Genomic DNA, 26,171 nt, shown 5'->3' with positions numbered 1-26,171 from the left:
AAGGAAGGAAGGAAGGAAGGAAGAAAGGAAGGAAGGAAGGAAGAATGAATGGAGAGAGGGAGGGAGGAAGGAAGGAAAGCAAGCAAGCAAGCAAGAAAGCACTTTGCAAACCCTAAAAATCTATATTTATGTACCAGGAATTAATTAATGTACCTTTGCTTAAGTCTCATCTCTGTCAAAGGCAGGTTGTATGACCCTGACATGTTACTTGATGGTTAGGTGTTTTAGGTCAGTAGTATCAAACTCAAATAGATTGGGGTCTACCAAACCATGCATAAGGATCCCTAAGGACCCCACATTGAGTTAGAAAACCACATATTAACATTATTGATGTTGTATTGCATTTTTATTTACTATGTGTTCTTTTCTAGTCACTCCTCTGGGATTCTATATCACAGAGCAATTATTAAGCATAATTAGTGGAGTTTATTCACCTGGGAGTCCCCTGGACCAACTATTCCCAAAGTGTGATCCAGAGACCGCTGAGGAAAATGGTACAATAATAATGTACTATTGTTGTAACAATTGTACATATTGTTATATATAATATTAGTATATAGTAGGGTCAAGGTATTATGTAGGGACAGTAGGAAGCTCTGGGTTCTTGGGCTCCATTTTTGTGCCGAGGAGCACAATTTTCCTAATAATACCAAAATGTTTCCATTTCTGAGATGGTAAATGCCTCTAGATATACCACCCATGAACCAAAAGGGTCCTGGAACCCCACAGATTTTATTATTATAATAAACCAAAAAGTTTGAGAACCGTCGTTGCCCTAGCCTAGAGCCCTGAAGTCACAGGTCCAGTGCTCGTCTCTCTCACTAAGCTATGTAACATTTGGCAAATTGCTTCCCCTTTCCGGTCTGTACCTCCCAGTGAGTCACATGGAGCAGTTGGACTGGATAGTCTCCAAATTCCCTTCCAGCTCTAATTCCATAATCCTATGATCTATGATAAAGGCTTATCCCATCCTCCTGCCTGCTTCCAATTTTAATCTTTTCTTATGCAAAGCTGTCAATTCAATATCACAATGCAAGGCAAGATTTGGTATCTTGAACAGACTATGATTTGCTGTGTCTCTGAAAAGGATAGAATGTCTTGCGGGAGATTGTTAAAAGAATTTTCAAACAAATTTCAGACACTCTCCAACAAAAGTAGCTGCCTTTTTTTAAAAGTCCATCTCTTCTGTCTTAGAACTGATACTAAGTATTGGTTCCAAAGTAGAAGAGAGGTAAGTGCTAGGCAATTGCTCATGTTCACACGATGAGGTCAGATTAGAACCCAGGACCTCTTCTCACCAGGCTTGGCTCTCTATCCATTGAGCCACCTTGCTGCCTCAGAGCTGCCTTTGAGATAACACTCCAGCCTCAATCTTGTTTGGTCTTTAGCCACACACCTGTCATGGAAGTAGGGCAGGATCATTATTGCCATATTATAATTGAGGACATTGATTCATGGGACATGAAATGACTACTCAAGAACTCATGGCCTTCACAATGTGATGAACATGGAAATATGAATTACATGATAACATATGTACAACCTCTATCCTATTACCTGCCTTCTTGGGGAGGAGGGAGGGAGAAAAAGAGAGAGAATATGAATTGCAAAACATCAGAAAACGAATATTTAAAAACCATATTGATGTAATCTGCAAAAAAAATCATTATAATAAAGAAGATCTCATGGCTAACAATGGGAAAGGCTTCCATCCATTTATTTATTTATTTATTTTTGGTGGAGCTATTAATTGATCCAACTATTTTATTTTTTAATTTTTTTTGAAACTTTTGAAATTTTGAATATTTTTCTCCTAGTTACATATTTCATATTCTTTCCCTCTCCCTGAATCTCCCCTAATCCCCCTTAGCCGATGCACAATTCCACTGGGTTTTACATGCATCATTGATCAAGACCTAATTCCATATTATTGATAGTTGGACTAGAGTTATTGTTTAGTGGCTACATCCCCAATAACATCCCCAACAGCCCATGTGTTCAAGCAGTTGTTTCTCTTCTGTGTTTCTCTTCCTCTAAATGTGGCTAGTTTTCTTTCTCACAAGTCCCTCAGAATTGTCCTGGATCATTGCATTGCTGCTAGTAGAAAAGTCCATTACATTCAATTTTACCACAGTGTATCAGTCTCTGTGTACAATGTTCTCCTGGTTCTGCTCCTTTCGCTCTGCATCAATTCCTGGAGGTCTTTCCAGTTCACATGGAATTCCTCCAGTTCTTTATTCCTTTGAACACAGTAGTATTCCACCACCAACAGATACCACAATTTGTTCAGCCATTCCCCAATCGCAGGACATTCTCTCATTTTCCAATTTTTTGCCACCACAAAGAGTGTGGCTATAAATATTTTTTTACAAGTCTTTTTTCTTATTATTTCTTTGGGGTATGCCAAGCAGTGCTATGCTTGGATCAAAAGGCAGATAGCCTTTTGAAGTGAAAGGCTTCAATTTAAATAGAATTCTTTCTCCAAATTCACTGACTTTCTCAATGGTGTTTTTTTTTTTTTCAATTTAAAAGGGAATTTTACTGACAAAAGTAAAATGTGGTTTATACATGGCCAGATTGTTTGAACAATAATGAGTGGTAATAAGAAATAAAGTCACTAAAATTCATTGCCAAGAAGTGTTGTTACTCGGTAACTAATTTCTACAAACTCTTGATTCTGAAAATACAATATGATCAAATTACACGGTAACTATTTTCTTTTCAATTACTTGAATAAGAAGTCATTTTTTCACATCATTTTTCCAGTTTACCACAACTTCCTCTCACAAGGGAAAGCACCGATCCTGGAGAAAAGACTCTCTGTCATGATACCTCAAGTAATAATAATAATAATAAATGATGAAAATAATAACTCACCTTCATAGTAGTTAAACTCAAGCAAATATTTATTAATTCAATTCAAAAAACATTCATCAAGTGCCCACTGGGAATCCCAAGGCAAAAAAGAAACAGTATCTGTCCTCATTTTAATGGGAAAGGCAACAAATACATGTACAATTAAATACACTGTAATTTCAGGGGGTGGAGTTTTTGCTACAGCCCTGCCAATCTAACTGGTGATGGAAGATTCAGAAAGGGCTTCTCCTAAGAGTTGCCGCTTGAGTTAATACTGGAAGCTCCAAATTAAAGATTCTAAAAGGAGAAGAGAAGGGAGTACACACCTGGCATGGGGTACAGCCTTTGTAAAGGTATAGCGGTAGGAGGTGAAAGATGGTATTTGAAGATTGGCAAACAGCTAGTTGTAAAATAGAGTGTGAAAACAGGAATGGGATGAAACCAGCCTGGAAAGTTAGGTTGGAAGCAGCCTGTTGAGGGGTTGAAATTCAAGACCGAGGGGGGATTGCTCCCCAGTTCCCACCATTCATTTCATTTTGTTCTCTTTTGATTCTAGAGATAATAGGAAGCCACTGGTGATTCTTGAGTAGGGGAATGCTATGATCAGATTTGTATTTTGGGGAGACTACTTCAGCAGCTGTGTGGAGAATGGATAGTGACCAATAGCTTGCATTTACATAGCATTTAAATATTTGCAAAGCACAAAGTCCACATATGTTATCCCATTTGATCCCTGTAAAGGCCCTGGAAGGTAGCTGTTGTTATCATCTTCATTTTTCAGAAAAGAAAATGGAGACAGAGAGTGGTTAAGTGGCTTTTCTAGAGCTCGATAGAGAGCGTCAAAAATGAAATTTGAACTCATATCCTCTTCACTCCAAGTCATTGGGCCATTTAACATAATATATATATTTAAAAACTGAATCAAAGCAACAGACAGGGTCCAAATCACATCATTCTTCACTTTTTTCCTCCATGAATTTTTCTCTAGTGTTAGTAATATGTCTCTTGTTTAACAACATGATGAAAAGGAAAATAGGTATCCTATGGTAACATATGTATATACCACATGGTATATGCATATGTAAACTACCTATGTAATAATAATGATGATACCTATGTAATATTATCTACTTTCTTGGGGAGAGAAGAAAGGTAGGAGAGAAGGGGAAAAAAAAAGAATGAGACCTAGATTTGGAGACATAACGAATGGAAGAATTTGTTTCTCTTGGATGAGCATATTTATTAAAATTTATAACAAATCACATGTATTATATTATTGTGATGTTCTATTTTAAAAATAAATACTTATGCTTTAAGAAAAAAGTTGTATTGATTGGATTAGAGAAGAGGTAGCCAGGAAGTAGGAAGTCCAATGAGAATGTTGTTACCATAATACAAATAGCAAATGAAGAAAGCTTGAATTAGAACCATATTCATGTGAATAGAGACCAGTGAAGTGCGTTAGTGATGCTTTTGAAATAGAATCTATGAGTTATTTCACCTGATTGGCTGTGGATAGTGAAGGAGACGGGAGGTAGAAGGAGACTCCTCAGACGCTAACCTTGTCCATGAGAAGAATGGCGGCACTAGCTTAGACACAAATAAGCTTCCAGAGTTAGTGCCATTAGTGTGAATTGCTAATTAAGTTATGAAATCATGAAATGGGATAGACTTGCCTTGTTCTTTGGGTACTTGCTGGCAAAGACTGCCATGGCAGTGGGAAATGAGCCTGCAGTCACATTTTAATAAGGCACAGAGCACGTAGGGGCAAACAGCATAGGTCCAGGAGGTACGGACACAAATGGCGAAGAAGGGGCACAGAGGCAGATGGTTCTGTGGTGTAGGAAGGCAGACCCTGGTGGGGAGAGAATGGGAAGGGGCAGAAGCGCAGATAATCACTCACATAACCATAGATGACAGTTGAGAGTACTTAGCAGAGTAGACCTAGAGATTGAAGAATATTAAAGCGGAGCAGGAATTTGTGGTTTTGTTTCTATAGTTTGTTTTTTTTTTCCTGAGGGGGCAAATTTACTCTTATCCATGTCATCTTGCTGTCAATTTATTAAATTTTCTGAAATCATCTGAAAGTTGTCAATGAAACTTGAAAGCTAATATTTCTACATCAGTAAATATTCTTGCCATCTCCAAGTTATCAGTATCATTTGGCATTCTGCTAGTCCTCTGCAGATGTGGAGAACTTATCTGACATTTACATATGAAAGGACCAAAAGGCATTGCAAGGAAAGCCTAGATGGGTTCATACATTACCAGGATGCAATTTTTGGTAAATACATGCTTCATAAATTTATTATTATTATTATTATCATTATTATTATTCCTTGCCTTCATCTTAGAATTGATACTAAGTATGTGTTCGAAGTCTAAAGAGTGGTAAGGACGACACAATTGGAGTTAAATGACTTGCCTAGGGTTACAAAGCTGGAAAATGATTTAGGGCAGATTCAAACCCAGGACCTCCCATCTCCAGGCCTGGCAGTTGATCCACTGAACCACCTACCTGTCTCTGTAAAAGTTATAAATTATATGTCTTTAATCTTTGGGACAGTCTGTCCATGACTTCTAGGCTCCCGTTTGAAATCTTACTAGTTAATGTTGCTGCTTTTTGGTGACTACTTATAAACTTACTATTCTGACCAGAAGGGGGTGGTAGGCAGGGGATTCAGAACAAGATATAATTTCAATGTATATATAATATTTATTTCATTTATGTTACAATTTAGTATTTATATAACACAGTATATTATATAATAATAATGATAGTAATAGCTATATATTAAGTATTATATTATATATTAACATTCATTTCAGACTTGAAGAATCTATAAATCTAGATTTGGAACCTGAAATGATATCAAATCCAACTTGACATTTTACAGGTGAGAAAATCAAGGATGAGGGAAGGAAAGTGACTCATCCAGGGTCACACAGGTAGTGAGCATCAGAAGCATCTGTTGAACCCAGATCTTCCAGCTGCAGAGCTATTGCTCTTGCCACTGTACCAGATATCCTTCAAGTTTAGAAAACACACAGACTAACTAAGCCAAGCATTATCACCAGCAGCACAGAAGGGCATTTCTTTTACTTGTACTTAGAAGTATTCAGTGAGCCTCATCGATGGAACCAAAGTCATCTATCAGGTGCCCATTTTACCCAGAAGGCTGGATTGGAAGTTATGTGATAACAGAAAGGGATAGAAATAGAGGCGTCCTGCCCTTGAGAAAAATGCCAGATGGGACCAACACATCAAAAGGAGTGGGAAGCCATCCAAACAAAACTTGGGAACATGTACACATTGTCCAGCTGTGGAGTCTGCCACCACACATGCTTGCTGGAAACTGAGAGGCAGTGGAATGGCTGGGTGGCTTAAGCCAGAGGGAGTTTCATAGACAAAAAAGGAGAAAGAGGAGGAAGAAATGGAGATCACTCAGGGAAAATAATATCTGCGAAGACAAAGGAGCAGGGCATAGTCAGTATCACCAGAAGGTTCATGCTAAAATTCTGAGTCAGAGAGAAACAGGAAGAAAAGGTAGGAGCCCTAAATTACCTTGAACCTGTGCTTGAGTCTTCAAAAAGTTCCAGGCATTCACCCCTTCTCTATTTTTTGTTTTTATGCAAACCTACTTATTAACATTCTCCATGGAACTCCTCTGTGGGAGGGTATTGTCGTATTCTGAAAATATATCAATTTGTTCTTTAGTGTTAAAAATCTCAGATCTGACATTGAATAAATTTTAGGGAAAACACTTCAAGGGCAGATTGCTTCAGGGTTAGGAAATACCAAATGAAAGCTGCCTACAGGTTTGGGGGCCACATTTTCAAAAGGTGGAAATAAAGACAAGAAAATTTAAAGCCAAAAACACGGAAAGAATAACTCTCTAAAGGCTATTTCATGGAGGAGGAGACTTAATCTGTGGGTAGCAGGGGAGATGGGATTCAAACCCAGTTTGTCTAATGCCAACTTCAGTGCCCTTTCCTCTGTCCAATGAGGCTCATTTAAAATAGGATTTAGCTGGGTTGCTCAATGGATTGAGAGCCAGGCCTAGAAACTGGAGGTCCTGGGTTCAAATCTGATCTAAGACACTTCCCAGCCGTGTGACCCTGGGCAAGTCACTTGACCCCCATTGCCTATTTAAAAAAAAAAAAAAGGATTTAGAGCATGTAGATATTTCTTGGTAACAACCAAAAAAAGTAAATAAAGATCAAGCATGTTGACAAGAATGTTGTCAAGACAGGTGAGTATCATATTAAAGGGAGATCTAGATGTGGACTATTTCCTGGTACAAGGAAATGGTTGGTGTCAAGAGGGACAAAAGGAGGAGAATAAACCAGTATTTCTCAATATTCTTTCTTTATTCACTTCCTGTTTTGTTCCTCTGTCTCCTAGGAAAAGTTACAAAACTGTCATTGCAGAAAGAATTGGTTTCAAGTTCAAAATATTAACTTTGGGATAGAGGACAGGCTGTGAAACATATGCCTTGGCTAGAAGTTTCTTCTTGGTCTTTCTCCCAAGGACACTCAAATCACAATTATGACACTTGATAGGAAAAGAAGCACCTTTCTTTATGCAATATGGATGAATAAATGATTGTCTTGGTGTATGCTATTCTGGATGGCCTCAGATAGTGTTGGAGACACTGAGTCTGGAGAAAACAAGACAGAGAGTTGGCATGGCACAGTGAAAAATGGCCTGAATATGAAATTGGAAGACCTGGGTTCAAATCTTGATTCTGACAATTACTAGCTGTGTGACCTTGGAAAAATTCCTTAACTTCTCTGATCCTCAGTTTCCTTATCTATAAAATGATGAGGTTGGACCAGATGACTTCCTAGTTCCCTTCTGATTCCAAATCTATTGTTCCATGCTTTAATGATATCATAGCTATCCCTGCAAGTATCCCTGAGGGAAGGGACAGCTTTATTTCTGTCTTTTCATTTCTGAAGCCTGGACAAGTCACTCAATTTCAAGGCATTGAGGCATTGAAGAGCATGAAGAGATTCAAGATTTTTGGTTAGTCTTGGGGCGCAGAATCAGGAACAACAGATGAAAGTTTCCAAAAGACTTTGGTGTCAGGGAAAACTTGCTATCAAGCAAAGACATCCCCAATTGGACTGGACTGGACTGGACTGCCTCAGGAGGGGGTAGGTTTTCCCCCTTACTTTACTGGGAGTTTTGGACCAAAGACTGCATGACCTCTTCTCATGCATGCCACAGAGGAGATTCTCACTTAGGTAGAAGAGATTGGACTTAATGCCTCTGAGCTTCCTTCCCATTTGGCAATCTGTGATTCTGACTGTGAATTATACAGACAATATATTTTTCTTAATTTCCTTCTCAGTATGAGGCAGGAGGAAATGTGCTGAGTGAAAATATGTTAGTAAATATGTTATTTGCTCTTTGAAGATGAGGATAAATTAAAAGGATAAAAAAGGCTCAGATATTTTAAGGGAGAATTCAATATGGAGCTATAGGATTAGGGATTAAATTCAAGGAATATTTAAAAATGTACTACAGATAAGGTGCTTTGTGAGTTACTAGGACACAATGGAGGTGAGGACAAAGACTCTGCCCCTAAGGAATTTTCAATCTGATAGGAAGGAAAAGGCATAGATAACAACTATGGAAAGATGGAGGAAGCAGGTGTTATGCAAAGGAGAGGTTAAGACAAGGTGATTTAAATCAGAGATGTTCAATTCAGGCCTGACCAAAGCAAGAAGCCCACAAAAACTGGCCCTCAGGGGCAGCTGGGTAGCTCAGTGGATTGAGAGTCTAGGTTCAAATCCAGCCTCAGACACTTCCCAGCTGTGTGACCCTGGGCAAGTCACTTGACCCCCATTGCCCACCCTACCACTCTTCCACCAAGGAGCCAATACATAGAAGTTAAGGGTTAAAAAAACAAACAAACAAAAACTGGCCCTCACCCTTTTAAAATATAATTGGGAAATGTTTAACAAAATAAATAAAAATATAGTATAATACAGAGAATATTAATTTATGCTTTTACCAGTCAACATGCTTGGGATCCATTTCTTTTTGAGTTTGATACCAATGATTTAAATCATGTAAAAAAAAATGACAGATCACTTTCAGCCTGGGAAAGTGGCTGATCAGAGAAGCTTTCATAGAGGAGTTGGCTCTGGAGTTAGTCTTTGAAGGACAGGAAAGACTTAACTTGGGGACTGAAGGGACAAAGCGTGGTTCGGAACCTTGGAAGAGAAATCTTTGTTCTCTTTTTGCCTGCTCATCAGTATATGATGTATCCAAGATCTGATCAGTGGAGTAGCAAGTGTGATCAACAACCATCTATAAATTGGTAGATACATCCTAGAGGGTTACAGAAGACACAGAGAGATTGAATGCCTTGTCTATGGCCATAGGTCTGGAGCATTAGCTCCAGGGGGGACCACAGAGGTCTTTCAACCCCATCATTTTACTTGGCACATAAGGAATCCAAGTCCCTGTCCTGTCTTTGGAGAATTGATCTGGAATTAGAAGGAATGTCAGAGACCATCCAGTCCCTTCCATTCATTTTACAGAGAATATAATAATAATAGCCAACATTTATAAAGCTCTTACTACATGGCAGGAACTTTACAATGGCAATCTCATTTGATCCTTACAGAAACCTCTAGTTGTTATCATTATCTCAATTTTACATCTGGTGAAACCAAGGCAAGAAAAGGTAAAGTGATTCAACCAAGGTCACAAAGCTAATAAGTCCCTGAGACTGGATTGGAATTCAAGTCTTTTTGACTCCAGACCCAACGCTCTATTCGCTACCCTGATGTCCAGGGAAATTCAATGACTTATCCAGAAGCACCAGATTTGAACGCAGATCCTTTGACTCTGGAGGCAGCATTTTTTCCATTGTACCATTATGTGACTTGCCCAAGGTCATATAGCTAATAATTGGGATTTGAATTCAAGTCTTTATGCATCTAGAGATTCATCCAGTTATATTTCCTCTCAGTTGTAAAATTTCAACACCTTTCTTAAGCTGAAGGTCCACATTTTCTTTTTTGTAACTGTAATTTTAATCATTTTCTAATTAAAAAAAAAAAGAAGCCTGTAATTTCTTTGGTATATAGAATGCCCTGTGAGAGTTAGGGGGAGCTGATCCTGTCTCAGTCACACACTTTCTCTGGGAAGGTGGACAGTTCCCTTCACATTAAATTATCAACAGTGAAATGATTGCTTTTTGCTCTCTGCTGAGGGAATGTGTAATAGTCATTGCTGATCTTGTCCAGGCCCTCCTCACCTCCTGCCTGGACTGCTGCCCTAGCCTCTGGCTTGGATCCCTTCCTTTCAGGCTCTCCATCTTCTAAGCCTTTGTTCCTACAGAAGCCAGATCTTCCCTACAAGAGTCTGATCCTGCCACTCATTTGCTCAGGAAGATTTAAAACAACCTCCTTCCCCCCCTTCCCCCCTTTTTTTTTTAACAATTAAAGTCCTGCACAATCAGGCTTCACACTTTCCCTGGCATACAGTAAGGCTGAATAAATGTTTGTTGACTGAATTTCTTTCCATACTGATTCCATATTATTCCTCTATGTTACCACCACACTGATTGACTCAGTGTTCTCTGTATGTGTTCTTCCATACAGAGTCTGCCTCTACACAGATTTTGCACAGCAAGTCCACCTCTACCTCCAACACTATTTATTTATTCATTTGTTCATTTATTTAAAACCTTTACCTTCTGTCTTAGAATTGCTGCTAAGTATGGATTCCAAGGCAGAAGAGCGGTAGGGGCCAGGCAGTTGGGGTTAAGTGACATGCCCAGGATTATACAGCTTTAAAGTGTCTGAGGTCACATTTGAACCCAGGACCTCTCATCTCCAAGCCTGGCTCTCTCTCCATTGAGCCAGCTAGCTTTCCCTCCAACACCGTGATATTTTCCTCCAGATGACTTTTCTATTTTTAATTTAAGTGATCTTGGGCAAGTCACTTAAGTTTCAATCAATAAATGTTTAATAAGCACTAATTATGCACCTGGCACAGTGAGAGGCACTTGGCAGTCACTAGTGGCCTTAAAGGGTCTGCTCGAGTATCACCTCGAACAGGAAACCTTTCTAGATTACAGTTCTTGCTGCCTCTCATACATTTGGATTTATTTTGTAAACATTTTGTCCTATCTTTGTAAGCTTTGTTTTCCTCTGCAGATTCTAGTGGGCAGGAATTAAGGCTGGAAATGTCTGTTTCTCTAGTGCCTCTCATTGTGTGCCACAAGCACAATTAGTGCTTAATAAATATTTGTAGACTTAAAGTGCAAGTGATTTGCTTAAGGTCACTTAAGTTGAAAATGCTAGAGATAAGGAGGTGGTACAGTAGCTAGAGCCCTGGACTTAGACTCAGGAAACCTGAATTAAAATGTAGCCTCAGACACTTCCTAGCTGTGTGACCCTGGGCAAGTCACTTAACCCTGTTTGCCTCAGTTTCCTCATCTGTAAAGTGATCTAAACAATGAATGGAAAATCAGTCCAGTACCTTTGCTGAGAAAACCCCAAATGGAGTCACAGAGACTCAAACATGACTGAAATGACTGAATAAGAGCCAGGATTCAAACCCATCTCAGTGGCTCCAAATCTAGCTTGTTAGACCATAAATTGTTATCTGTTGTAAAATGGGATTACTTCTCTACTTTGTAACCATTATTGCAGGTAAAATCCTTGCCCACAATTGAGTTAGACTGTGTTGTCTTTGTTACTGTTTCTGTTCCTTTTTCTTTTTCTCACACTTGGAAAGATGTCTGTTCATTGGAAGTCCCCTCCTGGAGTTTATTTTATAGTATGGACTAAAAAAAAAAAAAAAAAAAGAGTCATCCCTTTGTTGCATTCTAGCTCTGGGGAAATGAACTCCGTCAGTGTTCTAGGACATGATTAAATTATGTGTCCATTGTAAAAATGGGCCCAGCATTATTTGATGGGTGCATTTGGATTAAGCCAAAAGAATGAACCAAAACCTGGAGCCTTTTGATCTCATTCTCCACATAGCCCTCTGATGACAGAGTTCCGTTTGAAAACTCTTTGAGCTCAGTGTGTGAAAGAAGCACAAGGTGGTCTAGCAGGGAGTGATCCTCAGACTTCAAAATAAAGGATGAACTTGGGGCAGAAGCTCCCTCAAGCAAAAGAGCATCAAGGGAAGTTCAAGGCAACATGATATTTTTTTCCCCTAAAAAACAAGATGCAACCTTTTCCTTCCCCATCAAGAAAGTAAGAAAATTGGTTTTAGAAAACAAAAAAAAAAATAAAAAATAAATAAATAAAAAAGCAAGCCTGGGTAGTGAGATTTGAGATGGCTCCCTCTCCTTCTTCCCTTCCCTCTGGTTTCTAGGGAGAGGTTTAGGATTTCTCAGTGGGGATTGCCTTGTTCTCATTTTCTGTAAGTGCACTTAATAACAATGCTTCTTCTTCAGGTAGCACTTTTCATCTTCAGAGAGCTTTTTCAAGATAACTAATTGCTATAGCACTGAGTCAGATGAGCAGGTATTATCCTTCTCTCAGGACACTAGAGAAATCTGGGAAATTACAAGTACTTTTCCCTCCCTCCTTTTTTATGCTTCAAATAGTCTCAGTTAAGGGAGTGAAAGAGTCCAAACCACACTGATGCTAGCTATCCAGTGACCAGTACCTGACACATAGTAGGTGCTTCATAAATGTTTCTTGACTGGACGTGGCCAGGCACAAGATCATCTTGTAATCTTCCCCTCCCCCTTAAATGGTTACCCTAATGGCAGTGCTTAGGTTAGTCATCCATTGACTCACTGAGTAATTTTGCACAGGGCCTTTGACTTCCCCAAAATCAAATTTCCCAACAGGCAAACGGGAGGGTTGGATTGGTTGACTTTTAAGGTCAATCCTGGTTCTAAATATGGAATCTTTTCACTGGAAAAAAACTGAACAAAATCTCCTGAACTTAGCAAGTCTTCCTTTTCACATGTTTAAGAGACAGAGATGCAAAGTAAATAAAATCTCAGATTTGGGGCAAAGATCTGTGTAAATCAGTTGTTCCCAAACTTTTTTGGCCTACCACCCTCTTTCCAGAAAAAAAAATATTACTTAGTGCCTCTGGAAATTAATTTTTTAAAAAATTTAATAGCAATTAATAGGAAAGATAAATGCACCCGTGGCCATCACTGCTCCCCTGGATCACTGCAGCAGCCACCAGGGGGCGGTGGCGCCCACTTTGGGAATCACTGGTGTAAATTAAATCTCCCTGGGTATTTGTTTCCTCATCTATAAAATAAGGACATTGCCTGAGATGTCCTCTAAGATCTGTCCTAGCATCAAATCCATTATCTTATTGAATGAACCAATGGGTACTAGACAATGAATCAGGAGAAGCTGCATTCAAATTCTGCCTCCAATGCTCATTAGCTGTTTTTTCACTTAGTCAATTCACTTAATTTCTCAGAACCTCAGTTTTCTCTTCTGCAAAATGAGGGATTTGGATTAGATGACCTCTAAGATGCCTTCTGGCAGCGAGGTGGTGCAGTGGAGTGCCAGACCTGGAACTAGGAAGACTCAGCTTCATGAGTTGGATTTGGATCTGGCTTCAGATGCTAGTTGTGTGACCCTGGATCACTTAATTCTGTTTGCTTCAGTTCCTAGCTTGAGAAAGAAATGGCAAACCACTCCACTATCTCTGCCAAGAAAACCCCAAATGGGATCATAGAGAGTTGGACACAGCTGAGAAATTACTTCAGAATAAGAATCCTTCTAGCTCTAAATCTGTGATTTTACTGTGTGATTCTAGGAATACTCGAATAAGAGCTAGGAAGACCTGAGTTCAAATCCTCTACCTAAACTTTTCTAGCCACTGTGACCCTATCCAAGAACCTTAAAAGAAGGACCAGAATTTAAGAATATCTCCAGGGTCCAAGCTGGGACATTTTACCACAGTGCATTTTTTGAATCTGTAAGGCAAATGTAGCTAGAATGACAATTTTTATTTCCAAGTAAAATTATAATATTTTTTTCTGTCAGTTGTTATACTTGGTCCTTCGAGTGCTAACCTTTCTGAACCTCAGAGACCTAATCTGTTAAATGGGAACAATAATGATCCTGAGGTACATTCCTAACAGGATAGTTTCCAGAAAGGGAGATAATATATGCAAAAAGCCCTGACTATAAATGAATCATTGTTATTGCTGTTGCTTGTGGATTTATCTTAAGGCATTTGCATGCTTAACCTTTGGCTCTGCTTCCTTTCCTTTAAGAAGTTAAGCAAACAGTTTTGTGTATCAGATAATTTGATTTTAAGGAAATGGCATTATGGTCACCTTTTTAGCTAGACAGTCCCAGGAGAGCCAGACACACCACAATTTAATAAGCTACAAGTTCTAACTCAGGAAAAGAAAAATCTATCAAAAGAATCGAGCTTCTGCAGTAGCCTGGCAGCCTCTCAAATGGACCGGGCTACCTGCAACTCCTCATCTCCAAGGGCCGCTTTGAATTGTCACCCAGGCTTCCCCTGATGGCTTCAGGAGGGTGGATGATGGCAGAATTGAAAGCGGGAACACAGCACAGAATAATTGCTTGGATCCTTCTGTCTCGTCTGGATTGGACCATAATGACATTATGGCATTTCCACGGATGTGCAGCGGTAATGACATGGCTGCAATGTAGATTTCTGTTCTTTCCTGAGCCAGGCTGTAACTGTTAGCTCCATCCTCTGAAAGAAGAAAGAATGGCGAGCCTTTGTCAACACACAGGCGCTTGTGTGGTAGGACCTTCACTGGATTCAGCCCTGAATGGTGGGGATTTGCAGTTTTCCTTGGCTCAGGATGAGGTGGTCCCCCAGTCAGTGCACTCATCGATAAAGAGTTGGATGATGAATGCTTAAGTGCTTGTTTTTTGTTCTTCACTTGTGTTCAACTCTTTGTGACCTTATGTGGATTCTTCTTGGCAAAGCTACTTGGAGTGCTTTGCCATTTCCTGCTCCAGCCCATTTTATAAATGAAGAAACTGAGGCAAACTGGGTTAAGTGACTTGTCCAGGATCACACACCTGGGAATTCCATTGAATTCCTCCTGAGTCCAGACTCAACACTCTGTCCTCTATACCACCTAGATGCCCAACTGTTTGTTTACCTTTAGGATGGAGCTAGGGGCTACACTGATGATTACACTGGTCTAAAGAATTCTGAAATAAATAAACTCCCTCTGCCAATACAGAATGGCCCCTTCTGAGCAATTTCCGCTCTTTAGAAAGTTGCTTCCAACACCTAAGAGTTAAGTTACTTGCCTGGGCTCATACAGCCAGCTTGTCTCAGAGCCCTCACTTGAACCTAGGTTGTTTGGATAACTCTATCCATTTTAGCATAGTGCCTTTGGCTTACTTTTAACTTTATTTAAAAAATGAAATTAATGGATTCCATGTGCTTCATCAGCCATGGAGATGGCAGGAAAACTTGAGGGAAGGTCTTTGAACTTCAGCTGGAATCTTGTGACAAATTTTAGGAGGACAGGTTCAAGAATTATAAAATATGTAGCATTGGTGCCACATTGAATAATATATTCAGAAGGGGAATTAGATGCCATCAAGCAAAACCTCTTCGTTTATAGTTGAGTAAACTGAAACACAGAGAAGACCAATGATTTTCCCAGAGTCACTCAGCTAGTAAGGACGTGTGGTGGGATTTGAACCCAGATCTTCCTGTTAACAAAACCATATCTTGTCCACTATCCCTTGTCTTCTCTTCCACTGGGCTCTCATCTGCATTATTAGAGGGGGCATCCATATTAATGGAACAACAGAGCTATTGGAATAACCATCAGATATCTGGGAATAGAAATGGGAGCAGAAAGAGTTGAGTAGGACATGGTAGTGGAGAGGGGAGGGAAGCCAAGAAGAGGATGACTACATTGATAAGGCTTAGGGAGTTGAGCTGTGCCCCACAGGAACTCGGAGGAGGAGACCCTAGAGGTGATTGTTGTGACTCTGATGCTTATAAGCTGATGTGGCCCTCGCCAAGTTACTGAGTTTTCTTGACTCTCAGTTTTCTCATCTGAAAGTGTGAAGGCTGGACTCAGTGACATCAATGAACCATGTGGGAGTGCAAACTGATTAAGAACTGTGTGGCAATGCTCAGAGATGCTGTGCATCCTTAAGGGGGCGGGATGCTCTGCTTCTGTTGGCATCCTGGGACAAAGTTTAGTTCGCCACATTTAAATAATAGTTACACGCGTGCTTTCAAAAGCACTAATGGGAATTTAAAATGATTTTTACATGAAATAAACTTATCATTCTTAGGGACAAGCATGGTTAGCTTCAATATACAATGTATTATTGTATCATGCTTCTGAATCATAAGATAATGGGATCATACATCTTTAGAGAGTTCATCTATCTATCTCAATAGCCTCATTTTATATACAAGGAAATTGAGACCCATGAAAGGTCACTCATTACTCAAGTAGTAAGCATTAGGGGCAAGATTTGAATCCAGGTCCACTAACTTCAAAATCAGTATGCTTTCAACTGCAATATAAGGTCAAATATTTATTTGAGCACTTACAGTTCACTGAAATAAATGAACAAGTTAATTTTAACAAGCTAGTAATGAGTGCCCCAATTACTTCCCAATTCCCTTTTCTTCTATATAATTAATTATTACAGTTATAGTGAATATGCACATTATTACTTTGGCTGATTTTTCTTCACTTTGCATTGCTTCATATTAATCTTCCCATATTTCTTTGAAATCTTCATATTTATCATTCAAATGCATTTGCTTTTAGTTTCTTAAAGGGGTCAAAGTAGAAGGTAGGGGGAGAGAAGGTAGAAAAAAAAAGGGTAAATACAAATAATGCAAGAGAAGAAATTAGGAAGAAAACAGAAAAATAGATTGGGATGTGAAGCTCTGATATGGAATGGAGAAAAGGGGATGAGCAGGAGGTTGATCCAGAGAGATTCAATTTGATGAATTTGATGGGGGTGAAGGGGCTGATGGGTGTGAGAATGGAGAATGCTTAACCAAAGCATAAACCCAATGATGCACAAGTCACTTTACTTTAATGGCTCGAGCTTCCTCATCCTGCATTTTGAGGACAATAACTCTTTTCCTACCCTCCTCACAGTGATTGCGATACCTTAAAGCACTATAAAAACATGTCATGTATTGATAGAAGTCTCTTTTATAGCTACATCCCTTAATAGAATATAAGCTCATTGAGGGCAGAGACGATTTGGGTATTTTTGTCTTTGTAATCACAGCATTGAGCAGGGTTATATTAACACATCTTACTTTATTGGAATAGAAATTTGGCCCCAAAGACAGATTAAGAGGTTCATTGCCAATGTACAGAAGGCTCCTTTGTAGGAACTCATAGAACAGATAGACACATCAAGTTTAGGATGTATTGAAGTCAGTAAAAACAGAAGATATTATGGGTTGACTTTTAGTGGTCTTGAATCCTAGGTTCAAAGAGAAGTAAACTTTCTGAAGTGGAAATTGGCCAGGCTATGGACAAATGGAACACTGAGATCTGGCGTTTCCTGAGAGCCAGCAGGAGTTAGATATTTCTGATCAAGCTTCTGGCTGAACTTCTGAACCCTGGCTGAGCCCCAGCTATAACCTTCCCAAAGAATCTGGAGCTAACAAACCTGTGTTAAAATAGCTTCATCTTTCTGGGGGGACCAGATGGTTGGTGAGCTCTTGTTTGGTCACATCTGCTCTGGATAGGGGCATCCAAGAATCTAGTCAGTCACTTATCTTCTGATTCCCATGTGATTATTGTGAATAATGTTACTTTCTATCAGGTGTTCTCAGCATGGAAGAAGTATGAGAAGAAGACTAGATTTGAAGCCAGTGGACCCGGGTTCAAATTCTACACCTTTTCACCTTACTCTTTATTCCCAAAGTTAGGCCACCAATTTCACTCTCTGGACCTTAAATTCCTAATTTGTAAAATGAAGGAATTGAATTAAATGATCTCGAAAGTCTCTTTTCACTTAAAACTCCATGAAATTGATGCTTGATCATTTTCTGAATGAGTAAATGAATCAATAAATAAATGAAGTAGCAGTTTTCTCTATTTTCCAATTGCTCACATTCCAATGAGATAGTAGCAAGGAAACACTTTACCTTTGTGTCAGCATGGGAGCAGATCTTCATGTGGATTACCATGGCCTCTCAACCGGTTTATTTGTCAGTCAATAGCACCAATAACTAGGTTTTTTTTTAAAATTTGGATTAAAATTAGTGACTGAGTGAAGTGGTGTAGGGGTTCAGAGAATAGTTTGGAGTGGGACAGCAGTGAATTCAGAGGACAGTGGTTGTAGAAGTCCTTCCCAGAAGCAAGACTTGGAGTCCAGTCCAAGAATATGTAGAAATATTCTAGGAGGAGCAGCCAATCCAATGCTTTCTTCCCATCTTCCTTTGATGAACCTGTGATCGTAACCCACCTTTCTCTAGAGAGAAAGAGCTGCCTTTTTCCACCACCCCTATAGCTTGTGGTCCTGTACAGGATGGCATTTTTCAGACTTCCACATGGAGACACCATCCCATGTCAGCACCTTGGACAGAGTCCTAACTGCCCTACTAATAGACTTTTCTCTAGGAGACTGATTTAAAATCTAAATTCTTTAGATAAGGAAATCTTCCTAATCAAAATGATTTTTCTAGCTTCTGAGTAATCCATTTATGATCTTGTTTCCTTTGTTTTCTCAGTGATTTATGATGCTTCTTTAGATGCCATAATTTCCAGCACAACCAGCCATGTAAACACAGTGGTACTCGCTTGGAGGGAAAAATCCAAGCAGAAGTGGATTAAGAAGACATGTTTCAACATCACCCAGGGCATTAACACTTTCGACTACCACTCTCGCCTCAATTTAATTGGTACGTTGAAGAAATGATGCCGACTGAGAGACCCTTCTTTTTAACAGATGATCTGGGATAGAAATTTATTGACATAAAACTTCCCCTTCCACCTTTATGGAAAAGGAGACACTTAACCATCAGGACATTAGACTTTTTTTTTTTGTTTTTTGCATGGGGATATTTGATAAAAGGGTATCAATACATGTGGCATTTAGCAGATCTCATAGATCTTTGAGACAAGGATAAAGATATGATCCAAGGCTTTGATGAGTCTTCTTCCTAAAATCGAGGACGGTTGTTCCTTATCTTGGAGTGTTGAGGGATTATGGGTTGCCTACAATGTCAGAGGTGGTCACTTTGTGAGTTTTCATTAGCTATTTTTCTTCAGCATGAAGGAAGCTATATGTCAGTGGGTAGGGGTATATCTAGAAATGATTCAAAGCAAAAAAAAAAACAATTCCAACAATAGACATTGATTTAGTAAATTAAAAAATAAAATTAAAACTATGTATAAGATAACACAGAAACATGATAGATAGAATGTCATGCTTAGAATCAAGATATCATGAGTTCCAAGTCAAGCTCTGCTGAATCCTTTTCTCCCTTTGATTATTTAGAGAGTTTTGATGCCTATAGCCACATGCCTTGTTTTGGCAGTGTGCTGTTAGAGCACCTTCCCTGAGGTTCTTTTCATTGACCTGCACTGGGAGTACAGGAGGTATTGGAATTATAGAGTTTGCCCTTCTTTATGAAGATATAAAAGGAGAGAGTCCATCAGAGTCCATTAGAGGATATAGTGTTGGAAGTGACCTTAGAGTTCATTCCAATACCTTTATTTTATGGGTCAGTCAGTCAAAAAGTATTTTCTAAGCACTGTCCAAGTGCTAGGCTTTGTGACTAGTGATGGGGAGACAAGAAAATGACAGTCTCCTCTTTTGAGTAACTCCAGATTCAGAAACCAGGGCAAATAAGCGAGCCAGTGGCTAGAGTAATGACCTTGGAGTCAGCAAAACCTGTGCAGCTTCAGAAAACTTACCAGCTTTGGGAAAAATTCTGTTTGGTTATGTTTCCTCATTGGTAAAATGGGGAGGATAATAGCCATGACCTGCCAGGGTTGCTGTGAGGATAAAAGGAAATATTTGTAAAGTGCTTAACAAACCTTAAAATGCTATGAGAACCAAGGCACAGAGACATAAACTCATTTTCATTTGCACAAGGTCTCCCAGCAAGGTCTGGACTGGAGCCCAGTTTCCCTGATTCTAAATCCCGTGTTCCTCAAAGGGAAGCAGTACGGTTTCATGGCTGAGGTACTGACTTTGTAATCAGAGGAATTAGAAGTGGCCAGGCTCCCTCACTTCTTCTACCTGTGAGACTTGGGCCAATTCTCCTTTCCTTTCTGGGTCTCAGGCTCTGTGTCTGTAAAATGAGATGTTTGGACAAGGTGACCGCCACCATTCCATCTCTCTTCAAGTCTATGACCCTTTGCTCCTTTCACCCCATCATGCAGCCTGAGAGTTTATAGAAAGGGGAATTAGGAGGCAGCTGGGTAGCTCAGTGGATTGAGAGTCAGGCCTAGAGATGAGAGGTCCTAGGTTCAAATCCAGCCTCAGACACTTCCCAGCTGTGTGACCCTGGGCAAGTCACTTGACCCCCATTGCCCACCCTTACCACTCTTCCACCTAAGAGCCAATACACAGAAGTTAAGGGTTTAAAAAAAAGGGGGAATTAACCTTTGTGTGTGTGTGTGTCATGAAACTTCTGGGAAGCCAATGGATCCTTTCTCCGAATAATATTTTAAATCCAAAAAAAGTATACATAAGATTGCAAAGGAAACAATTATATCGAAATATAGTTATTAGATTTTTAAAAAGGACCATATTCACAACCCATAGACAAGCACAATTCTTGGCACTTATTAAAAGCTTAGTAAAATGCTAGTTCATGGACCCAGGCTAAGAGCCATGATTAGTGAGAAGCATTAAGTTACTACTTCTAAGAATGATATACTATAGATTATTCATTTTCTAAAATGATTATTTTCTGTGAAATTCTGAACAGCAACAGCTGGACTGAATCACAGAGTTTGCCTCTGGAATCCTTATGTTGTCTCTAAACCCACTGGGGTGCTGTGGGGTCATTCAGCCCCGGTAATCGCTGTGCAGTTCTTCACTGCCCGAAAACAACTTTTCAGCTTCTCTAAAGATAAAGTAAGTCAAAATGGGATTTCTGTATTTTGGCATCGAGTTCATTCCACCTTCCCTCCATCGCATTTCTATCTCTATTTCTGCCATAGACCTATTAATGTGAAATCTGAACTGCCAAGATTGGCCATCTGCATGTTTCTTGTTTACTGGATTCCTACTCAATCTTTCCTTCCCTTTGGGCTGTGTGGTATTTGGTCGTGTCTAGGGGATAGGAACAGGGATTGGATTGAATTGCTACAGGGAGTTCTTGACTGAGGGAACTCCCTCTACCAATGTAGGTTGGCTCCTTCTCTGAAACTTATCATTTTAGAGACTTGCTGAAAGGATAATATGGGAATCGGGCCCATGATTTTTGCCTTCACAGACTAGGCAGCCAGGGGGTACAGTGGATAGAACGCTGGGTCTGGATTCAGAAAGACTCATCTTTCTGACTTCAAATCTGGCCTCAAGCACTTATTAGCTCTGTGACTCTGGGCTAGTCATTTAATCCTGTTTGCCTCGGTTTCCTCATCTGTAAAACAAGCTGGAGAAGGCAGTGGCAAACCACTCTAGTAGCTTTGCCAAGAAAACCCCAAATGGGGTTATGAAGAGTTAAACATGACTGAAACAACTGAACAACAACAACATACATCAGTGAAAGTGGCCTTATTCCAAGCTCCAAATACTTCTCAGTTACTTTTATGATAATACACCTATCTCTAATGGTTGTTGTAAGGGTTGAATGAGCTAATATTTATAAAATGCTTAGCACAGTTCCTGGTACATGGTAAGTGAGGCTATATAAATGCTTATTCCTTTCCCCTCTCATCCTTTTCTCAACCTTTTAATATGCTAGGCACTCAAGATAGAAAGATAGAACACAGACTCTACTTTTAAAGCAATTACATTCCATTGGATCAATTAGAAATCCAACTAAATGAAATGTATGAATAAATAAACAAATATTTATAATATATAATAATAATATGATGCAGTGGATAGAGTACTAGACCTTGAGTGAGTTAAAATCTGGCTTCAGACACAGTTGGCTGACTCTATACAAGTCATTTAACCTCTGCCTGCCTTAGTTTTCTCAGCAGTAAAATGGAGATAATAAAAACTCTCCATCTCTCAGTGTTGTTGTGATGGTAAAATAAGATATTATTTTGTAATGTGCTTTGCAAACCTTAACACACTATATAAAAATGAACATTCTTTTTTTTGTGATTTCTGTTTTTATTAAAATGTACAACAAATGACTTTTAAGAAATATACCCTAAAATCAACATAATATATAAGTATAATGTAATAATTCTAATATATAAGGTAATATATATCATCATATAATAAAATAATTATAATATTACATCTATATTAAACTTCAATTCTCATTTATAAATTTCTGGAGTGATACATAAATGCCCATGAAAATAGGAGGATCTAGAATTTCATTTTAAAGTAATTCTAATGGAAAGACTGTATAGGTAAAACATTAAAATTGCTGCACTAGAAAAGCGTGGGTATGTATATTTATACAAAAAATGAACATTCTTAATATGCAATGATCCCTCACCTATCACGGGAGTTACTTTTCAGAGATCCCCACGTTAGGCAACAATCCACCAAGTAGGGGCTTTATATTTCTTTTATTATTTATATAGATGTTAAGGCTTTCTAAAGCCTTCCCACTCTCCTATAAACCTTTTCCACACTCTTATTAACCTACAATCACTGAGTCTATCACTTCCCAGGATACAGAACACAGAGCTTTGGTTGGTTGCCTTTCATTCCATCAAGCCTATAGTGTGCCACGAGAAGTGTAACTCGGAGATACAGAATTAGATCAATTCTTTTTAAACATATTCAGTGAAGCAGAGATAAATGAACCACAATATAGTGAGGGACGACTGTAATTATATCATCAACTTACAAAAATATGTTATTGAGGTAATGATACATATGCATGACTTTGAAATATGTTATTGTAGTATATTATCAATTTAATAATAACTAGAATTTGAGTAGCATTTACATTTTGTTACCTGTGCATGCTATCTATGATTTTCTTATAGACTTGCAAATATTCACACATGTATAGGTATAATACATACATACACATATGCATGAAATATCTGAATATTTTAAGAATCCAGACTTCCTAGGCATAGTCCATTGCAAATCTCAGCCTGTCTATATGTTAGTCATTTAGGCATTTGTTCCTGACTGACTCTTTGTTACCCCCTCTATGTTTATAGACTCTCTTATTTATTTATTCATCCATTTATTTATTTATTTACCTACTTATTTATTCATTCATTCATTCATTCATTTATTTATTTATTTATTTGTTTGTTTGTTTGTTTGTTTATTCATTCATTCATTCATTTGTTTATTCATCCATCCATTTATTTATTTATTTGTTTGTTTATTTATTTATTTGCTTGTTTATTTGTTTATTTATTTATTTAAACCCTTATCTTCCATCTTGGAGTCAATACTGTGTATTGGCTCCAAGGCAGAAGAGTGGTAAGGGTAGGCAATGGGGGGTCAAGTGACTTGCCCAGGGTCACACAACTAGGAAGTGTCTGAGGCCAGACTTGAATCTAAGCCCTCCTGTCTCTAGGCCTGATTCTCAATCCACTGAGCTACCCAGCTGGCCCCTAGACTCTCCCTTTTGAGAGTGCCATTGGCTGATGATGCTCATTTCCGAGTGGCCAACTGAGAGGCAGTAGAATGAGGGCTGAATGTAGCATCAGAAGACCTAGGTTCCAATTACGACTCTGTCATTTACTACCCAGGGATTGAGAGCACACCTCAGTTTCCTTATTTGTGAAGAAAGTGGGGGGCTCGGCTGGATCCCCTCTGAGGACCTTCCCAGTCGATTTATGTGATCCTACAATCCTAGGAGGAGCTTCTTGGGAGCTCATTAGACTAGTTGTTGGACCCCCCCCCCCACCCACACACACAATCTGCCCAGAGTTTACACTTGAAGCCTTGTGTGGCTGCCATTTATACCTCCAAGGATATACCGAAATACAAACACAGACAATGTGCATCCCACCGGGGCTCCTTTAAGTCATTTTCTTCCCTTTAGAAGAGAGTGAAAGCCACCCTTAGAAATACAATGAATTCCCCGCTGCTATCATTGGCAGTAAAAGACAAGGCAGTTTCTTCTGGAGGTCACTTTAACAGGGTATTTTTGCTTTGATTTTGAGTCATTATGTAATGATGGAGCTTGTCATGCTCCCTTTCACATTAGTACAAATGCGTCTCCCTTTGATAACGGCTCTGTAAGCTCACCCTTTATATTCCCACAATATACAGCTAAGCTCTCCGTTACCAAGTTAAGTCCATGCTTTGTTATCAACAAAAGTCTTTTCTGGATTGTTTTCATGTCTAAGTCTAAGTCTGCAGGAATGGTGAAGGAATAAAATATTCAATTGGCAAACTTATTGATTAAAATAGACAGATGTAGTAACCGTTCTATGTCTACGTATAGTCGAATCATTTCACAACCTTCTTCTTCATCACCCACAGGGAAGTTTTGTTACTTTCTCTGAACTTCAGAGTTTCTCATCTGTAAAATGTGAATGAAACTATTTATACCACCTAGTCTCAGGGTTCATGTGTTGCAATCAAATGGCTCAAAATTTCATGTTTAATGTGAAGTATTATTATTCACTGAATCAAAAGAGAAAGGGTTTCCAGTAGACAAAATGTCTCATTTTAATTTGAAATAAATGATAAAATGTAGGGAGGTTTGCAGTAAGCAATTTATCATAGACCTTGAAATCAATCAAAAGCCAGTGAAATAAGGTATAAGATATATTGGCATGGGGAAAAGTTATTTTCCCAGATTGTTTTCTAGGAAAATTATATGCATTATATACCATCAAATTACTCCTTGGGACATGCTTAGGAGCTGTTTCAGGGAATAGGAAGAGAAGCAATTAGCACTTTAGAAAGAGCACTGACTCTGGAGTCAGAGGACTTGTGTTCAAATCTTGTTTCTGATTTGACTACATAAGTGACCTTGATCACTTAACTTCCTTGAGCCTTATGTTCTTCTTCTGTGGAAGGATGGAGTTGGAGTCCATGGCCTCTGACAGTCCTGCTAGTTCCCTGAAACTATGAACATGGAAACAATTCTTATTTTTATATATAGGATTTTATATAATTGAGTTGGAATGAACCTAGAGTCACTGTAGTTTGGTGGCTCAGTAGCTAGAGTATTGGGCTTCTAATCAGGACAGCTCATCATTCTGAGTTCAAATCTAGCCTCAGGCCCTTACTAATTGCATGACTTTGGACAAGTCACTTTACCCTATTTGCCTCAGTTTCCTTACCTATGAAATTAAAAGGAAATGGCAAACCAACCGAGTATATTTGCCAAGAAAACCCTGATTAATGAGTGTTACAGAGTTGGACAGAGCTGAAAGAGTTCATCTCATCAATGTCTTTTTTTGTAGATGAGGAATATGAGGAATAACCTCCCAGGGAGGTTCGTTGATTTCCCAAGATCATACCAGAAAGCCAGGATGTAAACTCAGAGTTTGTGACTCCAAATCCATCCCTATGTCACTCTCACCATGGAAACTCTTCTCACATACAAGGATCAATTAGTTGAACATTTCAGTAAAGAACAGTCCTAGAAGTTGATAGACTATGGGATTGTAAGAAATATTTAAAAAGTAATTTTCCAACTTAATAGATGAATACCTAAGAGTCATAAGTAAATAAACAAAAGCAAACAAAATGTGGATGGTTCTGCTTGCTAAAATGCCAGCAGTACCTGAAGCAGATGACGGAGGTGATGGCTCATCCATTTTTAATTTTTCATTTAATGCACGGGACTAAATGTCAATGAAATATTAAAACTCAAGTAATTTATGTTGGCAACACAATGGGAAATGACTCTGGCAAAATGATAGTCCATTAATGCTGTTGAGTTATAGTTAATCTATGTTAAAATACACTGCAGGCTGTTGGACTTGACCTGGGGGTTGGGTTCTGCTTCTTTGAAAAGGCCTGATACTAAACCAGCAGCTCGATGGAAGCCACTGTGAAAACCCAGCACCATCCTTACTGATGTCTGTGCCTAAATAGTCGTCATAGAAACAGGACCCATCCAGGGGCATCGTTTCATCACTCAAGAGGAGCACTTGAAAATCACCGATTGTACACATATTTGAAACAGTGTCATTTTTCAAATCTGTAATTGGGTATCTTGGTTCTTCTAGAATTATTGTTTCTGAGGCAAAGAGGAAAAAATCCTCAACATTTCTTTG

At 38.9% G+C, this 26,171-nt stretch overlaps 1 protein-coding gene across 1 annotated transcript in view; it reads left to right on the top strand.

Moving 5' to 3' along the window:
• Window positions 1-26,171, top strand: part of WDR49 (WD repeat domain 49) — a 163,487-nt gene that overhangs the window by 32,554 nt on the left and 104,762 nt on the right. Inside the window, exons 4-5 of the mRNA XM_044669542.1 lie at window positions 18,548-18,718; window positions 20,759-20,907. Coding sequence (XP_044525477.1) covers window positions 18,548-18,718; window positions 20,759-20,907 — 320 coding nt within the window. The remainder of the gene's footprint in view (window positions 1-18,547; window positions 18,719-20,758; window positions 20,908-26,171) is intronic.

The sequence above is a fragment of the Gracilinanus agilis genome, chromosome 3, assembly GCF_016433145.1.
Source record: "Gracilinanus agilis isolate LMUSP501 chromosome 3, AgileGrace, whole genome shotgun sequence".
NCBI classification, from domain to species: Eukaryota; Metazoa; Chordata; class Mammalia; order Didelphimorphia; family Didelphidae; genus Gracilinanus; species Gracilinanus agilis.
The sequence above is the reverse complement of the archived record's forward strand: the minus strand, read 5'-3'. Positions and strand labels throughout refer to the sequence as shown.